Below are 26,572 nucleotides of genomic sequence, written 5' to 3' on the forward strand. Positions count from 1 at the left end.
AGAAATTAAAATTTCTCTCTCCATGAAATTTTCTTCTTAATGATCTACATGCATCACCAGCTTTACAACACTTGTATTAATATTACAATTCTAACATGCAACAACATTTTGCAATGTATTAGCATCAATACTCACTAACTTGATTCTAATTTTTTTCTTTAATTGTATAGTGTACACACACTGAAGAGATCTCTGACTTGCTTGTTCTGACAATTGAAATGGCACATCTAAAACAGCAACATTATATTATTGAGTTCATGTGTTATTGCCAAAGAGGGATGTTTCTTGTCATATAGTTAATGAGAGCAGTCAAACTTTAGTGTTATTTTAAATCTTGCTCTTATAATGTTCAGTTCAACGTATAATCCCTACAAATAAGGTACTTTGTTTCCTTTTAGAAATAAAGAAATTTATTTTTATTTCTAAAATGGGTGAATGCCCATAAAATTACACTGGGCATGGCAAAAATATAAATACTATTTTTAAAATTGTTTATGCTTTTATACATGTATATGTTCAAGTTTTCACATAAATTCAGAATACTCAGAAGTTATTCACACAATAACTTCTATTTGGATTATTAGCAGAGTTTTTGTCCTGGTTCTCAAATAATTCAACACAGATTTCAGCAATTAAAGAGGCAACCTCTGGTTGATCAGGTCTTTCAAGGAGACAGAACATGCAGTATTTAAATTGGCTATAAATATACACAGATAAGCAGGTGTTCCTGTAATATCTCAACATTTTCAAAATTCTCTTCCTTCCTTTTTCTCATTATATAGTTGAACTTTGCTTAAGAAGCCTTAAATCTACAGTTCAAATGTCAGATCTTACCCCACGTTGCTTGACTACACGTGATTTGTATAAAATACACAATATAAATTGAAGTTGAGATGTTTCAACTTTGCTGATATTTTTTGCCATTTCTCAAACAATTTTAACATGTTAGTTCTGAGAAGTAAAATCTCTTATAGCAAATAAATCCAGAACACTTTCAGCAAACCTGCACTTCATATTGGACAGAAATGATGCATGTCGTATACCAGCACTCTGTAGTCTCCTCTATTTTGAAGTCATGAATTATGACAAATACTTGTATTGTAAAAAATATGATATGCTAAATCACCATACTTGCATAATGGACAGTAGAACACTTTTGCACTACAAGTTTGAAAAGTAACGCAAGCACCTTTTCATTTAAAATACCATCAGGTATATTTAAAGTAAAATCTGTTGATTTAAATAACAACATTTTCTCCCTGCTTTTTGCTCATGCTAAGAATTGAATGCCAATTCAGAAGAAAACCCCCACATTGACATATTAAAATTCCAAACATTCGCAGATGAGATTACATATCTATAATATTGCCTAATCCAGTCTACACAGCCTTTCAATAGGAGGAAATACCTCAACCCTAAGTAAAGAGTAATACATAGAGTGACAAACTTGAGAAAAAATAAACCCAGATTCTTTTCCCTACTTTCTACAAGTTTAGCTTGTAGGGCTGGCAGTTAAGTACATAAAATAAACTGCTTGGTTAAGCTAAGCAAATGGAGATAAAAGAGGAAGGAAAAATGGAGCCCAAAAGGCTGTTTTTCTCAACCCCAAAGCAGTCACCCACTCTTCAGAGGAGATTTATTCTTTGCCTGAGAGAGGGAACGTTGGCCACCGCAGCAGGGCTCACTGACTCCTTTCTGAAAGTGACTGGGAATACTCAATTTCCACCTCAAACAGCTGCCAGAGATTAAAAGAAATATTCTATTTTCTTAGCACTATTTTTTCTATAAGCCAAGAAGTGGATACTGCTGTACTTTCATTAATTCATGACTTTTTTGGCCATGGAAAGAAAGTACTGCTAACTGAAATGCACAAACAGAATAAACTTCTTCCTCATTTATTGCGGTTTTTTCAGATGATTAGCTTAATACAAAACAATTGATAGATATCACTACTTTTTGACATAGTTTTTCTAAGAAATGGATTATCATGTAAAAACGAACAGCAAACTGTAGTGAATACTGACAGTCTGTTTGCTTTCAGTATTTGAAAACCACTGATTGCTCCTATCATCTACACCTGATCTTCACAGATCATACATTGCAGTAGGCAATCCTTGACAACAAACATGAATAGAGCGACATATTTGCATGATGTAGTTGTATGTTGTCTTCCCTAGATGAATTTAATTTTACTCTTTCCACCATGTAGTCTACTGTTCATTCTAATAATGACCTCTCTTCGTCTTCTCTTTCATTAGTTATTCCTAGTGCTGTGAAAAGCTCTAACCCTTCAAAGTTTGTCTAGCTATATTTTTGCAAACCTGTTCAGAAGTGGTACCTTCTACTCAACAAGAGTATAATTCTAAAATTCTCATTTAATTAACAAGGAAAAAATGTGAGCTTTTTGCCCTTTTCAGATTTTTCTCCGCACATTTTGCACAGCTTGTCATTTTTCCAAAATTATTCTGATGGCCGTGGCATTTCCTTAAAGCGGTAACACAGTAAAGCGTATTTATTTACTCATAACATAAAAAGACAAATCAAATACATATATATTACTTCTCTACCAGTGTATCTTCATACTCCTTGACAGATACATTTTTCAACTTTCCCTTAATGTCTTGTTTGCTATTGTATCTATTCTGCTAATGTGTAGTGTTGCTTTTTGACCTCACACAGTTTGCTCTTCCATTTTATGTCAGCATTACCCTTTATATCAAATGACTAGCAAATTACACTTTACAGTCAATGGGTTATATTTCTGTAACATATTTTGAAACAATATTCACAATTCAGGCTAAGAAAAAGTGACAACAAATTAATATCAAGGACTCATCAGCTACAATATGCTGAAATTGAGCTGAGTTAGGCAGTCAGCCACATTTAACCTAATAAGAGATTTCTTAAAGTTTATACAATCCAAGGTTTTGTCATCTTGAGATAGAAACAACCCTCAATTTATTTAAACAATCCTACAGAGCCCCTGACTCATGCTCTGCAAGGGCTTCACAAAAGTTATTAAGTGGTTCAGGACCCCAGGCACCTGAATAGCGTACCTTACAACGACGAGACAGTTGCATTAGGTGTTCAGCCTGCAGTAATGGAAGAGGCTAAACTACCTTCAAGTGCTTCATATTTGCCAGTGGAGAAAAGTACCCCAGCTGACATGGAATAACGCGCTAGTTTGTCCAAGAACTCCCAAAGGAACCAACACACGTTCTCCCCAAAACCATAAGCCACTTACTTATTGAAGCGGGTTTGTTTTTTTCCTATTTCAATTGGTTCAAGATTTCACTACAGGTCTTTCCTTGAAGTCCCACTGATCAAGAATTCTCTCTTTTCCCTGGAAAGTCAGCATGGGAAGCAATGCAACTGTAAAACCACCACAAAGGTTTTCCCTTCACTGTCAGAAGGTAAAGTAAGGGGACACTGATGGATCCTTTCCTATTCCTTTTGCTTCTTAAAACTCCAGTCTTGGGGAGCTCGAAGGCCTCCTGGGTGTTTGAGAAGTGACAGCTCCTGTCTTTGTGGATGTGTTAGGGAAACAAACACACACAGCATATCGTATACACAGTAGTACAAGGATTCAGAAAGTATTCATCCCCATGAACCCCAGCTCAATATACAGACAAAATAAAATATTGTGTATATGTAGATATTTACATTGGTTTCCTTCTCATTTAAAAAAAACTGCTTCATGTATGGGCTAGAGTCCCCTGCAAAGCAAAGTATTTCTTCTGAATGAGTTCTCCAAGCCACTGAGTCTCTCTCATTCTTGACTTATCAAGTTTTGAAAAACTTACAGTTCTATAAATAATCATAATTGATACTGGTTCATATTTTATACTAATAGATATTTTACAGTCATACTACATATTATATTTGAAAGATAAATAATAATATAAAAATAATTATGGGATCTGTGGAACAGTCTATCAGGTGATGAAGGCCTCTAATTCAGACTTATATTTGCATACATTATAATGTATGTTTAGCTATTATTTTCTTCTTAGGAGTTAGAAAGCTAGTTTGTCCAGAGTGGTTAATACATACATGGAAAGATTCTCCAATTCACTGTAAAGGCTGAAAATGATTGGTAGCCAAAACTCTTTCTTTAGCCTGCCCAAAAAAGCTGGAAACCAAACTAGCATTTGACAAATGAGTATGAAGAGCCTGGGGTGAGATCGTAATACCTTATCAGGAGCTTCAGATTTTTGGTGTGGTTATTTTTTTAATTCTCTGGAAGGTGACAATTGGTTTGTGGTTATTTTAGCTCAGGGCAAAGACTCTGTTTGTCTGTTACTCTTTAGATGTTCTGAGTTAGTAGGTTTGTTGAGGCTAATCTTTTCTCAAACCATCCTAGAATTGTCTGATTTAAACCATAATCTGTTCCAGTAGGCTCTTTAAACACTAAGAAGATTTATTTTTAAATAGAATTTATTTGTATAAGCCCATAGATTCAAAAGGCAGTGTGAGTCATTATTGTTACTGTACTTATAAATACTAAAAATTGTTTCAGTCTGTATCAGAGTCAATCAGTGTTAGATATAATTGGCGGAACTCATTATTTTAAGTCAAGCATGACAGTTTTACAATTACAATATGTATTTAGTTTAAATTAATGCTGTCCCAAAAGGAAACATGAATTCTACAAATCAGTAGCAAAGCATCTAACTGCTGGTATACATCTCACAACTCAACTAAAACAAACACCTTTTTCAATAGCTACAATGTATTGTTTATGCCCTTTAAGTTTCAACATAATTTTTAAATATCTGGAAAATCTCTGCTAACAGTTTTATTAAAAGTGTTACTTGCTATTTATCTTCCAAAATACTCTCCTTGGAATGTTCTTGAGTTTAATTTTTCTCTAAGTATAGCAAGTCTGCCACCTAGTGCTTTATGGTCAGCTCTAGTATGCGTTTCATTTGATATTTTTTTTATTACTATTTTTGAATAGAAGATGTCATGCTCTAAGTCCATGAATCCATATGCATGCATGCTTGCCTACTCACTGCTTAAAGACCACATCGTATCTCCTTGCTGACAGGTTGCATTACATGTTTCAACAGCTATTAGACCATATATGCATTTCTTGACTAGCGTACAACCATCTTGGAGCTGTGCTCTTTGTCTGTGACATCTCATTGGTACAAGTCGAAAAGGTAAAACTTGTAATTTATTTTATTAAAATGAAAAGGAAGGGGGAAAAAAAAAAGATATCATGTCAGTATAGTATGAAAAATATTAGGGAAGTCAATGTTTCTTTGGCCCAGTGCAGTTCTATACACAGGCTCTTATTTTGTGAGGAGTGCCATCGCAGTGTGGTAGGGTACCACTGAAGCACTGAAGACAGGCACACCTTGGAAGGGGCTCTGGACCAAATCCTGCTGAGATTACATGCTTGGCATCCAGGGGCAACAACTCTTTGGAAGGGGCAAAATAGTAGTGGCACCCTACATGGAAGACAAAAGCTGGGGAATGATGAGCAAAAGGAAGCATAAACGGATTCCATTCACACAAACAATTCCAAGCAGCAGGGTTGAAGCAGCCCAGGAAGTGACTGATGGTAGATCTCAGTGTGCCACTCACAAACTGAGCAATGTGTCATTCCAGATCCAGCACCCATCAGCCCCTAGAACAATTCCCTTCACAGAGGTTGCTTATGTCTGCTTATGTCCTCCTGTTCTCCCGTGAAGATGACGTCCTAGGTTTCTGCCCCTTCATTCCGCTAGATCATTGCAAGGCGGCTGACCACAAGAGAAAATTTGACATAGTATTTAGAGAGATTTCTTTTAATGGTTTTAATTCCTCCTTTTTTATGAAATTATAACATTTGTAATATAACGACTGCTACTGCAAATTGGCTTATATCAGAACTTTCATTGTGAATAATCCCAGAAAAAAGAGAAAAAAGATATGTTCAGATAATAAGGAAACATCACGTAGGATGAACCAGCAGACCACACCATTAGGTCAGATTAAGCCTAAACTGTATTTTGACAACTTAAATAAGGATGTATCATCTGACCCTTTTGCTCTGAGACACTATCGAACCAATTTTTCTAAAAAGTCATTAGAGGTACTATGTTGTCATAAATTAGCTACTTTTAATAATCTGTCCTCTATCAAACCATCTTTCTAGTTACTACTGCTGCAAACAAAGAAAAAGTCAGAAAGGAAAAATATAAACTAATAGCTCTAAAGGAATACCAGGGCCTTTATTCCAAAGCCCAGATATCAAAAAGAAAAAACTTAAGAAAAGAAGTCTTAATTAATCAAGTGAGATGAATTTTAAATACATGGGATGCAAGAAATGAGTGCTTGTTTTTGTCTCAGGCACAATACATATTACATAACAATATCATTTTAAAGTTTTAAATTATAATAAAAAATGTCTATAAGGGCTAGCACTTTCCTTTGCCCTTTGTGAAGCCCTGCTGTGTCAGCAGTAATAGGGTTAACGCAGCTCCAGGACTGGCCTAGAATCCTTATGAGGTTCTACAGCCAGAAGCAAGTTTTCCTTCTCCCTCCCCAGCTCCTTGGACAGATATCAGATATTATCTTCAGAGTTTTCACTGAATGTGCATTTCATGCTTCCTCACCAATTTTGGATAAGAAAGTATCATTCTTTGTGAGTTGCTGACATACTCTGAGAGAACTGCTTGCTATCCTTTCTGTATGTATACCAAGGAAACAAGCAATAGTGTTAGGAGCTATAATGATTTTACGGCTCAGAGTTTAGAATGGCACAGTAAAGCCATAAACCAATTATTCAGGTCACTCCCCAAAAAGTTGTTCCAAATTATTTAGTAGCTCATATATGATTGCATATTTTTCCTGCGGTGTACTTTAAATAGAAAAAAAAGCTACTAAAATTTATCCAAAGACAATTTAAAAAAAAAAAATCTATGAATATTATTTTCCCACTAGTCATTATGTTAGGTTTTGAAGTGATAAACATCTGAGAACTCAGCAATGTTTTCTCTGGCTTTCCATTTCCTCCCTCCATGTCCACGAGGCTGACTAGAAAAGCTCAGTGGTGCCAGTGCTCTGTAGTACACCTGACCCTTAAGGCTTCTGCAGATGGGCCTACCACCTTCCTTTTTTGCATGCTTCATCCCAGAAGAACCTCTGAAACAGTGGCTGATGAGTCACTGTGTGAAGCCATCCACAAATGACATTTCATAAAACATTGAGGTGAGAGAAAGATTCGAAAGAGCTGTGGAAGGAAACACAATGAACCTAGGAAAAAGATTAAAATAAAATTTGTACATTCTTTCAGCCTCTTTTATGTACAGATATTTGTGCTTCCTCTTTTTTAAAGGCTGTAAATCCAACAGATATCTCCATGAGAGGCATGTATTCTCATGGAGATGCAGAATAAATCAATAAATAGGTTTTAATTCTACAAAAAGCTACAAAATCATTCAGCCCCTCCTTGTTTTCTCTTCATAAATGACCCATCCCTCCTGACCTCTATTCATTCCTGGATTCTCTAATCCTTCTCAAAGGTCATGTTCTAATCTTTAACAAATTTAAAAGTAGGCTTGCTCTGCAGCACAGTAAACTCTATAGCATTACCCTGGACACATAATGCACTCCTGAATGCAAAAGGCAAGCTTCTGCTTCTTTTTGCATTCACAGATAGTCACAGACCCACAAAATTGTCTGTCCAGCCCAAAGATAAGCACCACATAAATAAAAATTGTTAATTTATTGCAATTTTCTTGCATCGTGACTATATTCTTGCTGTGCACTGCTGAGAAAAACCTCTCAAATGTATGAAAGTTTCATACTCTAAAGTGTGCTGCCCTGTAACCCACTACTGCTGCCTATTGTGAAAGAGTAACCAATCTGCAGAACCAAATGGAGAAGCTACTTGTTCTCCTCTCTTCATTGCTGATGATAGTACCCAGAAATAATAACAAATGTTTCTAAACATTTTTTTTAAGGAGTAAAAGGGAATAAGAAACTAAAGTATGTAAATCTGTGCACATTTTTTCAACTACGTTTTCTTAGCTGGCTACTAGAGTGGTCTTAGCTAGGAATTCTCTTGGTGGAATAGGCAACTTGAGTGCTCAACTCATCTGGAAATTCTAACAACTATGCAGGCAAACAATATGGTTGACACTCACAGTACTTATTTGTTGTAAGCTTTTATGCTTCTGCATGTAGTAATATCAGAATTTATCAGCTGTACTTCTTGTTTGAAATGTAGCATTGGAACTGTGACACTCAATGTACATAAAACAGACATTTTGGAAAGTTTTTAACCTTAGAAATATGGATAACTAAAAGCGGTTTATGAAGGAGAGTATCACATCCTTTCAAAACAAGTGATTGTTAGCAAGTCTATAATTCACCCTCTGTATAGTAACAAATCATGAATTGTAAATTTAAACACTCATTTTCTCTAGAACACTGACTTTACTATCTATCCATTTATGATTTAAAGCTTTGCGTCTCTATATAACCCAGGTCAAAATCACAGAAGTGGCATTTGTCCCAGTGATTCTTCCCAATCAGTCTAAAACCATCTGGTTTTGCTGCATGTTTCTTTGCACTAAGGTGCACTGATTCCGACAGCAATGCATTTCCAACGCTGACGCACGAAGAACTAATGGAGCAATTTGGATGCACGCTTTGCTATCTAGGTGTCACTGTTATACATCATGCGGGCTGAGATACCAAAGAACTATAACAACAACAAATACGAATGCATCATGACAAAATGTTATATTTATGGTTTGTGTACATGCATAAGTCAGCTGCACAACCATCTCTGGCCTCCACTCAGAACTCATTTCTATGGATTGAATCAGCTTCCGATCGTGCACAGAAAGATTGGCTTCTAACAGAAAGGCCTAGGGATGCAGAGCCTCCCCACCAGGGATACAGAGACACAACCCAGAAGCAGACTTGTACTCAACTGACAGGAATATATACATGGACAAACAAAATCGTGGCTTTTAAATTAATGAAGCCTTCTTTTGTATTTATATTCTTTTTATTATGTGTAAGAAATATTTGGTAAGATTTCCTCTGATATTCCTAAACAATGGCACATCGAACACTTTTGGCTCAAGAAATCCTTCCTCTCACAAAGTTCCTGAGCTGTAAATTGTTGGATGTAAAGAAAGAAATATCACTGTATGTTTGTCTATTTGCTATACTCTTCACTCGGAATTCATAATCAGCCACTACTGACAACAAGGTACTAGAATAGATAGATACAGCTGCTAATGCGTTCTTATACATTCAATATTTTTCTAATTTTTATATCTGTGAGGCTTCTTCTCATTCTTTTACTCTCAGACAAGTTTGTTCTCTCTGTTGTGCTTTTTCAATCATGCAGTGAAGTCATGAAGAATGAAATGAAAATAAATTTAATAGAAGCAATAGGCAACGATTTTCACACAATCTGGATAATGCACTATTGCATGCCCTGTCTATTATGCTTTTCCTACTCTACTTTTATTAAGTTTTGGTAATTTAAAGTAGAAAAACTACTCATGTCCAGTGCTGCAATGTTTTGAAATGCCGTATTAGAACAAATTCTGATGTTTAATGAACTGCTCCGGTTATCTCCAAGATTTGATGGGTTTGCTGCTGTGTTTATCCTTTTGGCATAGTATCTGTATTTAGATTAAGTCCCTGCAATGTTTCAGCATGCTACATCCTATATGAATCTCATTCTCATTGATAATGCTAGACCTATCTGTAATTTCCCTGTGTTTTCATTTGTGCTCAGATCACTTCTCCGATCACTACATGATCCACATAGAGCATTAATATTCTGCTTACTCTCCTATATCACTACTAAAGGAAACAAATAAGGAAGAAACTAAAACAATCTGTGCTATCCCACTGGCTTACTCTATTAAGCTTTGTTTACTTACTATCTTAACCATCTTTTGATCTTAATACCAGTACCTACATCAACACAAGTCTCTTCCCCCTTCCTAGACTTGAGGATGGCAATGGCAGGCTAGAGGGAGGAGAGGACTGGGCAAGAACTAGGTAAACTGGGCAGAGAGCTGAAAGAGATGAAAACAGCTAAAGTTCTATAGGGCAGTGGGTATTCACAATATCACAAGTTGCAGAAGGTTCTTTAAGGCAGTAAGCGTTCTCTATCCACATCCTGCTTTTAAAGAGAAATTGAGGTCATCCAATAGCGTACAAAACTTAGCCATACACTCAGGATTGAATTCTAAGGTTTCGGCTTAGAAAAGCATTCAAGTTTAGGATAGTGTTCGCACAAGTGAAAAAAAAAAATGAAATTTGAACACTTAAAACTGGTCATTTTGAAGACAGCTAAACTCAAGCATGTGACTAAAAGCTTTCCTGAAGATCTCGACCATACAGCAAATTAATAGTTATATTCCTATTTTGCTACCATTCACTGATTTTGATTCTAAGTGGTAGAAACAAATATGCCTAGAATTTTTATTTCTCGTAAACTTATGCTGCTCATAAGTATATACAATTTGGTTTTCCTCAGTATCTTCCTCTCTTCTGAGCAATAACTATTCCTGTACTGTAAAAAGTAAGAATATTCTTCACTTCAAGGAGAAGCAAAACAGCAATATAAGTGTCTAAAGATAAAGTTTCTTACAGATTAGTGAAATAAGCACAGAAAAAATACATCCAAATGCCTGTCTTTTGTACAAAAGTGAAACATTTTCTTATACAAACTATAGTCCATGGTAAGGCCACATTTTGAAATACTTATACAGGTAAGAAATTGGAGCATCTCTATGACATATACGTATTTTAATACATGATTTACCAGGTAATGAACAGTGCTGGTAAGCAATTGTCATTGAAATCTTGGTCAGTCAGTTATCCACAAATTAACAAATTATTTCCCATTATGATGCATCAGCCACTACATGTAAGAAATATGGAATTCCATTATTCGAAATTAGCACAGGCTCCAGATAAAATAACTCAGAAAATCGTTTATATACAATATTTTAAATGACTGAAAGTATTAAAAGAAGATTTATCATTCCAGAACAATGAGATCTTTAAAATATTTTGAAATTTGACAGAAGACAAATAATAGTAGTGAGTGAAAGGTGAAAGGGTATCCTGATATAGTACAATTCGTCTCCGACATGATTTATAGACCCAACCTGCAACATGATAGCAAAAAAAGTAATGTTTTTCATGGAGGTGCCTGAGGTCTACAAATCTCATTACTGTCATTTCTTTTCCATCTCTTAAATTTAATAACATTTATTTTTAAAGGGCAAAACCAATGTTGATGCACATATCCAAAATAGACCATATAGCGCACTCTTCATTGTATGAACTTCTCATGTACTCATTATCTAGCTCTAAATCTACAAAATTTATAAAATTCACAAATACAAAAATACATGCTTCTAAATACTGAAAATTCTGGTTTGAAATAAAAAAAATTTCTTATGTGACATAAGAAATATGTCACATATCATATCTTTAGAGCAAAGTTTTAAAGTATGTTTTCAAATTGGTCTATTTTATGTAAAATGTCAACAATGTTAACAGTATCTTCAAAATACAATATATAAAAATTATCTTCCAGTTTAAAGTATTACATTTGAACTTAACTTGTCTGTAAGGAGGAAAGAAAAAAAAAAAAACCAACACAACAACAAAAACCCAACCCACACCAAATTTCTTCAGTACCTGGCAAGAGGAATAAATGTTTTAGGCCTAGGGATATGTCAGCATCTGTAAGACAGTATGTGTCAATTTTGTTCTGTAAAACATACCTTGCAGATGCAAACCAGTTAAGGTAGAAAAGAAACATTAGTAAAGAGAAGCAGCATTCATTTCTTAGGTAAATAATGCCTTAAAGAGATTCTAAAACAAAGCTTTTGTGTACATTCTAAAATGAAATGCTAAAAACCAAGGCCAGAGATCAGAACGGATGCTATAAATACATTCAGAGATATGAGTTTATGGAATTTTCAGTTTGAGGTAGGGATGACATTAGGAAACAATAGACAAATGGATCCAATTGTCTGACATGGAGCAGGCATGTACAAAAGTCACAAAAATTAAAACCACGTTCTGTAACATCACATACGTTTTTATGACGATTATAATTACTATTTAACATCCACCTTGGCACAGCAAAACAGGCACAGCTCTCTAAGAGATTTCTGCACATGGGTAATAAGCATTCTTATCCCTTCAGGTCTTTCACTATGACTGTCAAACATGTAATGCTTTAAAGTAAATTTGCCAGAGGTACCTTTTGTACAACAATAAGAACATGGAGACAACACACGGTACCGTTTTATGATACTCTGGAGAGCAGCTGTGTATCATGTCCCTGGGAGACAGACTGGCTAAACCATTCCGAATGTCCCCAGGAAGTACTGCTGTTCAGCCTATCTGCATTTCCCCATCACAAATTGTGTCTTTTAAACAACACCACAATTACTTATTCCTTTCGTTCACAGATGTTGGGATACAGAGAATAACCCAATCACTGGCTTGGGCATTCCCTCCAATCTAGGAGTAAAGAATCAACTTTTAGTACTCTTTAATTTACATTGTCGTGGACAAAGTAACCCAGTGTGGCATTTTATTTTTCAATCAAAATATCAACGTGCCCTAACTTCAGCAAATCTTACGAAATATATTCCGTTTTCCAAGGAAATGAAATTATCGCATAATATGTAAACAGCATTTAAGTACTGAACATTAAAAATGTGAGTACTCACAGTAGCATGTTCCCCTAAGTGGATTTCCAAGATACCTATTTTCAGAGTCACAGCTGCAGGGGGAAAAAAAAAAAGACAAAACCAAACATTCCCATTAAACACAGGATAGTTTTAATAAAAACGCAGCTAGAATATTTATTTCAAATAGCATGAACTTCATTACTAGTAGCACAAATACATTAAAATATTAAGTATTTGATATAATTCTTAATTAGGATGTGCTACTTTTCAGAGGCACCTCTCTTCTTATAAATGAAACCCAGAGTGACTAGGGTCTTGAATAGGGTACTTCAGTCATGTGCTTAACGTCGGTGCCTGGTGTAGGACTTAGAGCAGGTGGTATGTCTCCAGTAAGGAACAAAGGAGAGGCAGGCAGGGAGGCCGAGCGCTGGATCTCTAATTACCCATGCCACATCAGTGCTAGCTTACTCCCTCGGCTGGTTTTGATCTGGCCCTCTCCAAGACACCAGCTGAGCATCCATCAGGGGGATCACTGACTGCAGAAAATGTTCCCAAATATCTCTCCCTCTAACATACACAGTCCTAAAAAGCTACGAGAGCAGGCTTTGCACCCTCAGACACCTTCCACACCTCTTCATGCCATCCCTTCAGCGATGGAACATACACTCTCCATTTCCAGTCACACAGCCACCACTGGTGGGCTGCAATACATCCTTCATATTTCCAACTCTTGAAATGAAAACAAACAAACAGAACCAAACAAACAAAAAACCAAACCAACATGACCAAAAAAACCCAAACCCCCAAAATATTCCTAAGCATAAAATAGTGATTACATTTTCACAGCACCACAGAGGACCTAGAGGTGATCCAAAGCTATGCCGTCTTGCTCTAGAGAGGGTGGTCCTAAGCTATGTAGCTGCAACCAGACCATGGCAACTGGCTATGGGGCCAGAAATTGTAGCTGTATATATAGCACTATAACGACAGAAGTGTCTCCTCTACGTAGCCTCTTTGAAATTCAGAGGCAATCGCTTCTCTTCACTGACCGCCTAGTGCAATAGGTGAAATTCAGACTGAATACAATGTACTGATGCTGCTGGCAAGACGCATACATGATAAGAGCTGGAGAAATATCTTTCTTATTGATATCTTATCGATAAGAGATATGGTTATTTTCAGACATGAAATATCCTACAGAATTTCACAGTGATCAAATTGAGTTCTATAATATTTTTCTAAAAATGCCAAGTACCTTAATAGAAAATTATTATCCTGCGTTTGGTTTTCTTGGCTATTCCACAGAAGTCTCCAACGAGATTATAATTTTCTATTGAACAGACAGAATGATTCATAAAACAAAGAGAAAGCTTATCGCTGCCTATTAAATTCCATATAAATATTGTCCCAGAGGAAATCTGGATCATGCAATGGCTTGAACTACCTTTTCATTACTTTTTTCTAAGAAACTTAAATTGCAAGGAGATTTTTTTTGTGTTATGTTATTTGTGAGTAATATTAAAAAACTTTCTAACTTGCATGTCATATCATTGAACAAGTTGCAGACTGTAGAATAGTGTTTTTATTTCTGTTGATCTCTTCAATAGTTTCCAACTGGTGACTCTTAACGTGCTCATTTTTATTGAAAAATAGGCAGGGAATCTCCTTGACCCTTTGTTACAATATCATAAAGAAAATAATCAACAGTAGCACTAAAAAGAAAAAAAAAAAAAAAACCAAACAAAAAAAAAAAAAGATGTTCTGGACTCTGCCCTTGCTCAGTCCCAGTCCCACATCAGTGTGAGAATTCTTTGCGCGGTCAACTATACAGAAATTCAACTTTTTTTAATATAGAAAAAAAACATTTCCTTAAACTCCAAGAAACCAAAATATGATATGCTTCGACTCTAACTGCAGCACACAATTTGTAGCCCTGTCCGTACAGACACTCTGGGCCTACAGTTCTTTCCACAGAATTTAGAAGATGGATTGATGCTGAAGTTTCTCTCTTGCATGTACTTACAAAGGAAAGGAGAAAATAATCTCAAGTAATATCAGTCTGCCTGACATTTTTTTTCTAAACATCACAAAACACTAACTAAATTCTTGAAAGAGCAGATCACTACTTAAACAGATTAGCCTTGTAAAAATAGAGTCACGTGTCTGAAAGTGTCTTTAGGTTGGCAATTTTGAAGAAAGAGCTAAGGGAAAAGGATCGTTTTTGAAGGAAGAGTTTAAAAGAATTTTCTTTTCTTTCCTTGTAAGATGGCCACATAAATGAGATAGTATATCATGTAAGAAATTATAACAACATGACAGTGATTATTGTAAGAGGAATTTTTTCTTTCTTCTGAATTATATCAAAGGCAAAGTAGAATATTAAATATAGGCAGTGTTTAATATATGCTGGAGTATTCTACTAGAACACAAAAATATATAAATAACTGTGTATTCAGAGTCTGGGGAAGAAGGCAAGAAACTTACCCTGCTGCTCTCTGATAATAGCACTAATTTATGTATGATATGGAAGAGCAATGTCCGACCACGACCAACAATAAGCTGTACAACTTTCCATCAGGACAGACTAAACAAATTCTGCTGTGAACTCTTGCCGGCCACAGCACTCACCTGTGGTGATGTGACCCAGGGTCTAAAAGAAACTTAGTTTGCTCCTGAATCAAAACAGGACTTTTTAAAAAAAAAATTCTTGACAATATTTATGAAAAGGTAAGCTATTTCCATATAGTTTCCCTTCTCCATTCTGCTGCCCTTCTAATCAGATGAAACCACCTCCTGTGGATCAATAATTACCAGAACCCTGGAATTTCCAGCATCGCATATACCTTTCTGTATCTATATTACAAAAAACCCACAAGAATACATAAAATAAAAATATCTATAAAATCTATCTAATGAACCACAGGTTTCACTAATTAAAAGAACACACAAAAGAATGCCTAATATGAAAATTACTAGGTACAGAATATTTTGCAATATACAAGTATTCATAACTATTCATTCAAATCCAAATAATTACTAATTCCTTGACAATTATAGAAGTGACCTTCAAGAAATCTTGAATAGAAAATGGCAATGCAATTTTACAGCCAGCCATTTCAGTTGTTTCAGCATAATGCATGATGAAATGATAAAATATGCATAATAAAAAAAGAATAGTCAATTACACCACAGCAAAGCATTTTGATGTATTATCATATATATTATACTTTCTGTGTTGGGAGCCTCACAGAAGACATTGGACTCAAGGAGGTAGAGATCTTGGGCAAGGCATGTCGGACCTACTGGCCCTTGTTCATCAGGCTTGAGAAGCCATCTGCGAGCATGAGTTTTAGATTGGATATTAGAAAAAATTTCTTCACCAAAAGGGTTATTAATCACTGGAACAGGCTGCTCAGGGAAGTGGTAGAGTCACCATCCCTGGAGGTATTTAAAAGACACGTAGATGTGGTTCTTCAGGACACGGTTTAGTGGCTGGACTTGGGAGTGTTAGGTTGATGGCTGTACTTGGTGATCTTAAAGGTTTTTTCCCACCTAAATGATTGTATTCTATGATTCTATGAGTAGCTGCTGTAGGGGAAGGGAAGGTGCTGGAAGGCCCCGTGCCAGCCTGCGCTGTGCACTGGTGGATGTTATCAAAGAGAACCTTCCAGCTTGTCAGGGGGAGATACAGGGTTTTGTTTTTACACAAAATAAAAGGCGCCACAGTATGGGAGGGAGGAGGAACCTCTCCATGGATGGGATGTATGCAGCACAACAGGGGAAAATCTGTGCTGGGTCCATCCAGTGCTGCATGCACGCAGGGGTCCCAGCAATTGAAGGGGCATAAGGTTTACCTGCTATCTGTACTCCTTTTTTTTTTTATTCCCTCTTATTAAAACAGCTAGTCGATTACATCATTTGCTGCCAGGTGTTACAGAGATACAGACAGAACCCTGCACCACCCCTCTCATACTTCCCTCCTCTATCCCCCAGTGCAGAACACTTCCGTAAGGTTTATTAGGAACAGCATGAGGTGGAGTTCTTACTAGTTAGGGAAGCCTGCTCGAATTCAAGTGAAATATGCTGTTTAAACACTTAGTTTTCAGCAGAGTGAAAAGATGAAACTAATAGGATTGGGAATACATCTAAAACTATTCACATGAGTATGTATGGTAGGTTCTGAATAAATTTAGTTTTGTCTTTTAATCCTATCCTATTTCATTAAGCATATGTATTTCTCTGCATTAGTCACTAATTATGGTTCCAATTACAAAATATCCTATTCGCTGAATTATTTCCTTATGAGCTTTACTCATTGTAGTAATTTTTGTACCTTTTCCAAAAGCCAGCACACATCTGACCATATGTGAAGTATAATATATGCCTCGTATCTGTGAAATGGGAGCTAGACTCGTTATTCTATGTGCCACAGGGCTATGATCATTTGCTTTAAGTGGTAATAATGAACGAGCAGTTCCACTCTGGCACGCCTCCAAAGACACAGCTCCCATTTACAAGGACAAATGGAGGAAGGCTCCTACCAGGTTACGTACAAGTTCTATGGTTTGTTCCAATACAGAAGTATTCAATTCATCAAGCTCACTGACCTTCTGATGGCCTGCTATTAGCAGTTATTCCCCAACCTCTCCCTCAGTTATCCGTTCAAAACGGAACCATTTTCTTTTACTTTCTTTTTTTTCTCCCTGTATTTCCTGAGAGTTCAAAATAAAAGTTATGGACAAATGCTTTTAAAAAAAACCCGGTTTTTCTCATGTTTATGACCAAGTGAATTATAATTTCTGGCTTTGTCTTTAAATACAATAAAGGTATCCAAGAGCATGTTTACATTAATATTCACAGATTTATTTATTTTTTATGAATGAAAGGCTTTTTCATAGGACAGAGTTTACAAATGACCCTGTGTTGAAGCCCAGCAGTGTGTAAGGTATTTACATCTGCACTATATTTACATCTTCTAACCTTACAAAAGCTAAGGAATGGGAGGTAGATATATAAATGCCTAATTTTATTGTGCTTACTGATATCTCCCTTAAGGAAGGGTATACCTTCAAGCTTCTCACCTAAAGAAAACTGTCAGAATAGAACACCAATCTAGATCTACAGCTTTCTAGACTAGTGATTTGATTGTGTGGAAACTTTCCTGTAACGGTTCATCTAACCTTTGATCGTGAGGGCAGGATTTTCTGCAGTTCTGCTGCCACCACTAATTGGTAAACCTTTCCTTTCAATTAAAAGTGAAGCAAAAAAAGATGAACAGGGGAAGAGTAACCTAAGTAGGGCTGGTATGTCCTCTAGCTGAGTTTGTTTCTAATGCCAAACTCTCAGGGAAGAAAAAAATAAGTATGTCAGATCACTCTAAAAGAAATTATCCTTTTATTCAACTGCTGAGGCAGTTGTACCTTGTTCTGGCCAAAGCACAGGCTTGTCAACTGTACTGAGTAGAGATTGATGATCCTTATCTCATATTTTTGTCCCTCAGCATTTGAGATTTGTAATAGGTGCAAATGAACACAGGCCACTTCCACAGACTCTGGGGAAAAGCTGTCATCTTTCTGGTCTGCAGCTGGTCATAGACACATCTGGGATTTTGCCTAGGTTCTCAGCATTGCATCTACAATAGGTTCCTGATAAATAAAGACTAATGGACTTACCTGACTATTCCTGGGCCCTGACTGGCAACTTGCCCCGGCTTTTAGATAAGTAAGAATATCTTCTGGGACTACTGTTCAACCTCTGCTCATCTTTTACTCTTTTCTAGCCTTTACTTCTCATTGTCCCCTATCCAGCCAGTGGTCTTGCTCCGGCTGTCCTCCATCACCGATTCCTGCCTCTGATCTCCTTAACCCAGTTCCTGATCTTGCACAACAGGCTCCTGTTTTCATTCTATTTTCCTGGTACCATGGTGATATGATGCTACGGGGATTTTGAATAGTGGAATACTATTTAACATAGCATAATTTGGTTACTTGGGGCAACTCATAGCCAAACTTCAAACCGTGTTTGTAAAGCTAAACTTAAGACTTCAGATGCGATAATTCAGCTTAGATGATATATTTAGTGAAAAATAGGCACTGTCAGCAAAGTTCATGATTTTTCATAGAATAGGTTTAACTGCTATTATTGTATTTTTATCCTGCTACTATAATCTTTATTTTGCTGCGGTGAAATACACAAACTAATAATCTCTAAATGCAGATATATTCCTCATAGTAAGGGTCTGCTTCTTGACTGTATGGACATTGCACTATACTGTCCCAATGTTTTCCATTAATACTGAAGTACATGCATAGTTCTCTCAATTTTTTTGAGCTACAATAAAGCATCTTCAGTTCTAATGCAAAAATTGGACACTTTCACTCCTCCTAGTGCCAAGATCCTTCCAGTCATGAGCAACCTTTCTGCTTTAGATATAATTATCCGCCTACCTCTTAAGATAATGATAACCTAAAAGTGTAAAAGGTATTAGGATTTATGTTTCCAGTTAGGATTTTTTAATAATGTGGGGAAATGATTTATTTGTTTCTTCTTGTAAGTGCATATAATGATGTCTTGAGACAATGTTTTTCTGCAGATTAATTTGTCTCCTCTTCATATAATTCATGAAAGAGACCTAGGCCAGCAATACTGGGGTTTGAGTTTTGTTTTTGTTTTTTTTTTTTTTAAATTTAGGCTGATCTCACCAAAAGAAAAGCTTAAACATTTTAGCTTCATAAGCAAGTTTTTCATTTCCAGATTTCCCTCATGATATTAAAATCCTTCTGCCCTGTAAGATCAAGAATAATATTATAGGGGTTTTTATGTACTCTCTGGAGTAATGATGTTTCAAATCACTAAATACATTGCACTACAGGAGAAAATAAACTTTTAAACAAGTGACAAACTTATCACATAATTATATAATTAATAGAAGCTGGTTAAGAAATAAGTTTTTCTAATAAACTCCAGATTATATTATCATCTTTCCTTCTATGCAAGAATTAAGTAACCTATAGCCATCATTTGGAACTATCTGGGGAAAAAAAATAAATCTTTGTTAATCTTCATGAATCAGAGACCAAATGAATTTCACACACCAATGATTCGATGGTGCCTACTCTGAATCAGAAAATCTCATGTCCATGGCCTTACCCTCTACCACTGGCACTCTCCTTTATGAATGACCCGGGGTTTGGCAGTGATGACATGAACTTTTATATATGTAAAAGGATGAACTTGGAAAAGCAGAATTCCTGCCTATTGGAAGCTGTTCTTTCAAAGTGGGAGAGGAAAATTATGCACATTTCTTCTCTCGTATTTTGATCAATTTCAGACATTTCTCTAGCCCTTGGAAAGCAAATGTTAGCAATATCCTAGATAGCTCAAAGTAAGATACGTTTACACTAAGCTGAACCACCAAGAAATATTAGCATAGTTTTCTTAACTGTTTCATTTCTTTTCTAGAAGAATTAGATAGAAACAATGGCAAAATAACCATCCACAGTTTATGAATACCTATTACTGCTTAAACTGAAATGCAGCTCCTCCTAAATTTTTGCAAAAATCAGTGAGCAGATGACAAAATTCACGTTTCATTCTTTTAAAAGATAGATGTTGATGAAATGCGTTAAATGTCAACTTAATACCAACAACAGAGTATTCATGAACCTGCATCCCCAAGCATAAGCAGTTTGTAAACAGTTTCTTTTGCAATCGTTTTTAACATAAAGCTCTCCTCAGTGGAACATTGATTTTATTTTCACTATGATTTCATGGAAATAATAGTCAAATAATCATGAAAACAAGTATAGGTCTTTGGTTAAAATTACTACATTTCTTCATATTTCAAAATCTTGCTCTTCAAATAGCACTGTTACCTGCATTTAAAAATTCAAGTTCGTAAGAAGTATGTATTTGAGGATGCCATGCACACACTATTATTTCCAGAAGATGGTATGAAGACAGGCAAGTTACTTTTTCTACTTCAAATTACATAAGGTAACTTTGATCATTTTCTTGTCCTTTAAGTCTAAAATTTATCACAATATGGCAATTAATACTTTCAAAAAGATGATAAATGCTGACTAAGCCAAGACAAAGATGACAATGTAGAAGCAAAGTGCATCAACCATTTGGGAGTGGAGATTGCAGGTTAGCCATGCCCAAATGCTGCTTATATATTAAATGTTCAAGAACATTAAATGCTAAATGAAGGTAAAGGTATTAATAAATCAGAACATCATGGTTTTCTCTAGGCTGTCAGCTAGACAGTACTAGGGAATTTTAGAAAATAGTGACGTTATCTAAATTATTCCTCTACTTGCAACAACAACTTCTACAGTGTTAATGACATGTTATAAAAGGAACATGAGGCAGAAATATTACAGAGGTTTAAGTATAATATGTAGTACAACTGGTAAGCTATCATTCTTACTCTTAGGAGGCCAAAACTCTAGCTGTTGCATAATGTTTTCATATTACTTCCAATATTTCTAGATGACTGAGGATTTTCTATCTAGATATTCAGAAAGTATATTCAGAATATTTACTTATACTTGTTTTCTGTGGCATTTACAGAAATTCTCAGAGAATCATACCTCCTCCTTGAACAACAATGAATGGTGAGCCTTCAAAAAAACACCACAAGTGACCCAGGGGAGAGTGATCATTAGAAACCAAATACGGAGGCATGGCAATTTCCAGACTCCTAGCTTCCTTCTTGTCCTTCTGGTCTTTAAAACCACATTTTGAACCTGCTTTAGCAGGGAAGTTGGACTAGATGATCTCTAGAGGTCCCTTCCAACCCCTACCATTCTGTGATTTTTGTCCATCAGACCATTTTAATGTCTATAAATCTGTCCAATATGTTGTTCGGACAAGTTCTTTTCCTGCCTAAAAGAATTTTCTTTACCCCCTCCCCTGCATGGCAAAATCCATCAAATTCATGCCTTATTGCCTACCATTGTTCCATCATAACCATGTCTGGCCTCTTTTTAAGTTCTTTTTAATATCTAGGATATCAACCCCATCTAACCCGCACCATCTTTTATTTGACTTTATTAAAAAAGATACCAATCCAAGAGATACAGAAATATCTATTAAGAACAGAGGACATAAAAGAGTATAGGTGGTTGGACAAAGTATGAAGATAAATACACACGTTCGCTTTACTCTGGTCCCTTTCTTATCAAGAGCCCCAGTCTCCATTAGTCCATTATAGCACATAATCTCTGAATTTCCTGGAGCAGAGATGACACCGATATTTCTTTATGAAGTGCCAAATAAGTGGAAATAAATGTTACTGTCTATGTTGCAACAACAATACTATATCTGCCAACACTTCCAGTCTTGGCAGACTCTCCTCGAAAAGTTATCTGCCCTTTAAGGAGAAAACTGAAAAGGAACGGCTGTAAAAATGGAAAGAAAAGTTGTCTAAAACGACACTACAGCCTGGCGGCAGGGCACTGTGAAGTATTTCATAACAGGAGTCCTGGTCTGTCAGACTTGATCCGTTCAAACTATGTTTACGTTGGTTTTGATAGGCAGGGTGCAGAGTACCACCATGAAAAGCAATGCTTGCTCCTGCCTGAGTACAGGAGTACAGTGCAGAACAGAGCCTTTAACTCTGTAAGTAATCCCAATGATTTCCCAAAGGGAAATTCACACAACAAAGCATTTTTCAAAAAAAAAAAAAAAAAAAAAAAAAAGGGGGGGGGCACAAAATCTCACCCTGAACAATGACAGAATGAGAAGAAAAGGAGGAAGAAAGAAAAAAAAAAAAGATTTAGCTACTACAAGAGCTCTGGTGATATAACTTGCAATGGATGAGAAAATTCTTGCATCCCAGCTGGAAGTGACTGGGAAAGCTAAAAAATACACTCCTCAAAAAAAAAAAACATTTTATCATCCCAGTTTGTGTACCTCAAAGACTCAATCCCTCTACAAAGAGGCTGTAAAACAGCAGATTTATTGGACTTCTGATTAGTAATTGATCTCCTATGCTTTGTAAGCGTGACATTAGATGCTTGAACTAGTTATCCCTGGATTTACCTGAGATGTATGTATTACACTAGGTGTGGTCAGTTATTTTACGGGAAAGAAGGTGCTTGCTTTGCTTCCTGGACTATGCCAAGGGCAACAAACCTGTCCAAATATTTTTGTAATTAACATGTTTCAAATTATTCCAAAACTTTGCACCTTTCCAGAAGTATTCTGAGGAGACTGAGACATGTCTTTCTGATTTTTAAAAGCTTTCAGTGCAAAATTTGGTATGTATTCCAAAAAATCCAAACACCACCTACTGCAAAATAAAATGGAATAATTAAAAAATAGGTAGTCAGAATGCAGTCCTAAAAAACCAAATCCACACTTGATCACCTGAAATACGCTACTTACAAAGGGCCATGCTAAACCAAACAGTCACTCTTACAGTTGAAAAAACTGAGAGCTGATTATTATTTCCTATTTTTTAACTAAATACTCTAGTAAAAAGAATAGTTTCTTGCTAGCATTGAGCACCACAGTCATGCTCTGGATCAAAAATTTTAACTATGTATGTGAGCAACCATTTGCCTCTGAGAGCAAATTTAAAAACAAAAAAAAGGAAAAAGTTCTGTAACAGAATGCTTTACTGCATCCCTAGGACTTATGAATGTGGTAGATTAAGGGCAAAAAAATCAGGATTACAGAGTAGTGAAATTTACTAAACGAGGACCTTTTTTGACGTCACAGGGAAATAAAAAGAACCCAGGAGGCATACAAAAATCCTGTTTAGTAATCCAAACATACGGTAGAGGTGGGATATTACTGATGCAGAGATTGTGTGGGAACAGTTACGGCATAATCCCTTCACAAGTCTCTATTTCACCAGCCTTGAGCATTTCTATTTTCTATCCATCATTTTCTGACTGTCTGTGGGTTTGCTTCTTAACTCAAGCCTGCATAGGATAATAGGCTACAATTACATTAACCGCCTTTCATCTCAGTTTGAATTAAATTTGTTCTGCGTGCCAGCATGAAAATCTGTCCCAAGTCATTTTGCTTAAGTCAAAGAATAATAAACTTCCTCAGTCCAATAATTTAGCCAAAGGTTTTAATATTGTGAAATATTCAGATAATTTTTTTAACTGAGATATTTTAAGATGAAAATTTCAGTTACAATATTTGTCAGTAAAATATATATAAAATATATATTTTCTGCATTATGATAGTGATTTTAAAATTATTTAAAATACAATCCTATCCTCAAGTGTTCTCATGTTCTTAAGGTCTTTTTTCCTCACTTGTTTTCAGATTGGGTTTTTAATTTATGCAAAAGTAATGCTATAATTTGTAACATTACCCACAAATTAGAAATGCAAAATATTTTAATGTCACTTCAAACACAATTCTAGTGACTGAAATGGTCCATCATGTCAGAAAAACAAAGTACTTGTCACATCTTTCATAAATAAGACAGAGAAATCAACTGAGAGCACAGTGGAAAGTTGCACTCCGAGGTGGATGCTCTTTTGGGAAGATCAGAGTGGGAAAAAATCCAAAGAATTCACTCTACAATTATTTTATGTTTGCAGAGCATCCTAATGCATCATACCAAACATTTCACTCTTGGATGAAATCTAAACATTTAATTTTAAAATTCTCCAGTGACCATGATGAGACAGGCTTAAAAAAAAAATGGTATCTTCTGTCCTACAATTTTAAGCTTTCCATCTTCTTTCTTTTTTTGGTTCCCTTTTGGATTTTTATTTTTAAAGAAATATAACTGAAACCACCCTGCGATTTCAAAGTTCTACTTCAAAAGTGGCTTTTGAGAAGTGCCCTAAGCACCACATCATTTTTGAAATGACAGAATATTTTATAAGCAATCTTGGATTCATTTATTTGTTCACTATCAAGAAGAATGAGCACATATGCAGAAGACAAAATGTCAAATTCACATAAACTACTCATAAGAAATATATAAGAACTATAGTGAAATACTCTGTTTTAAAACCAAAATGTGCAGGTGTTCCTTATCTTTTTTACCTGGAAAGACATGGTTTCCATGTCATTTTGAAAAAAATAAAATAAAATCAAGATTTCCAAAACCAGGAAAAACTTTTAGCTTTTGTCAACTCGAGTTGATAAGTAAGACCTACGCACCATGAGAAAAATAAAACCAAAGTGCACTGCGTGACCTACAGCCATAACAGAAAAAAATTTTGGTACCTGGACTTGGATTCTGAAAACAAGAAGAATAGTTTTCTATAGGAATATTAAGGAATATTTATGACTTCTAGCTATGATTGGAATTTGAAGAAGAAAATTCTCACACAAAACATTACCTGGTAGTTTTCATTACAGTGTGTTAATAGAATGTATGAGAATCTACTATATTATTACGAACAGGCAGAAAATTGGATACAATATACTATTTAGAAACATACGAAGCTGGATGTATCTGGTGTACGCTCAATATATCCACTAAGGGGGAAGAAGATGTATCAGACTAATGTTTGGGTTGTACTACTCAGTGCTTCTTTTCTGTTTCTAGGCATGCAATTAACTGGAATAATTTAATTTGAACTTTTAGCATGTTTATAACGAAGCTACATTAGTCACCATTTCTTTCATTCTTTTTTTCCCCAATGAAAGAAGTCCTGTTTGCTGAACATTCACTTTAAATTATTTTAAGATCCGTACTTAAATGACATTCGTGTTGCAGAAAACTTCATATGATACAAACGTAATTAAGACAAGAGACGAGAGATTTCTAGGTTGCAGAAATTAAGTGACAAAGGTAAAAGCTGTGGACAGGTATAGCGTATGCATGGGTTCAAATATTTCAATTAAAAGAATCAACATCCTGTGGCATAACAACTAAGTCTCAAAACAACCTCCAATGTTATTGGAAATGTAACTGCATAGAAATACTTAAGAACATTGAGTAGATGATGAAGAACAGGCAGATAAAATTCTACAAAACCAAGCACAGAGAAAGCTCTAATCAAAGCTTCCAAAAGGTAAACACCAAACCATTTATTAAATCATGTAGTTAACTATTTTTCAAAAAAGCAACTATTTTCCAAAAAAGCAATAACAAAAGCAACAAACTAATGGTATAGGAAAGGCTTCATGAAAGTCAATGACAAAAAGACAAGAGCATTAAAAAAAAAACATAATTAAGTTTTACCCTTTTTCTACCCTAAAAGCAGGGTTGGAAATTGCATTTGATTTTATACGTCAGGGTCGTTTTAAATACAATAGAAAAAGGTGAAAAAAATCCTTAAGTACCATCCAACAATAAATGCATTTTCTCTTTAAAAAAATAATAAAAATAATAATGCATGTCTTCCCCAAAGAATGGATTTACAGAATTCCCATTTCTGAATCTTAGAGGTATTTTACTTTTATGTGGATGGCACTGAACAGCAGTAAAGTTGTTCATCTGTTCAGATGTGCTGTTACCTCTTCTTTTATTCATAAATATAGAGGCGGCAATTTTTCTGTTCAACATGCAGGATTGATTTACGTATTTTTTCATTTTTTACAATCATCATTTGTCACCTTCAATGTTACCTTACCTCAGAAAACGTTACCTTTACCAACACCGGAAAACAAGACATAACAATAAAGAGAAGGACAAAGAATGGATGAAGAGAATCAAAGTATTAAGAGTGGATGGGAAGAACTTTGTGAACTAGTTTTGCAAAACTCTTGCTGCTATTCTGTACGTCACGGTTTACAATTAGCCTCTCAAGAACAAGAGAAAGTAAAAGTAAACTGTATGTTCCCCAGTTCATACCAAATCAGGGAAATACCCCCTCTTAAACTTAAGTAAAAAGGTGTTATTGTGTATTGAAATATTTATCTAAATCAGGCCCCAAATCTGTGATTAAATCACGACT

The 26,572-nt window shown here is 35.6% G+C and overlaps 1 protein-coding gene across 3 annotated transcripts in view; it reads right to left on the reverse strand.

Annotated features, from left to right (window-relative positions):
- Nucleotides 1-26,572, reverse strand: part of ATRNL1 (attractin like 1) — a 520,884-nt gene that overhangs the window by 312,584 nt on the left and 181,728 nt on the right. For all 3 annotated transcript variants that reach the window (XM_054832653.1, XM_054832656.1, XM_054832655.1), the window contains one exon: nucleotides 12,726-12,778. In XM_054832653.1, the coding sequence (XP_054688628.1) occupies nucleotides 12,726-12,778 (53 nt within the window). The remainder of the gene's footprint in view (nucleotides 1-12,725; nucleotides 12,779-26,572) is intronic.

The sequence above is a fragment of the Grus americana genome, chromosome 7 (genome assembly GCF_028858705.1).
Source record: "Grus americana isolate bGruAme1 chromosome 7, bGruAme1.mat, whole genome shotgun sequence".
Classification (NCBI taxonomy): domain Eukaryota; kingdom Metazoa; phylum Chordata; class Aves; order Gruiformes; family Gruidae; genus Grus; species Grus americana.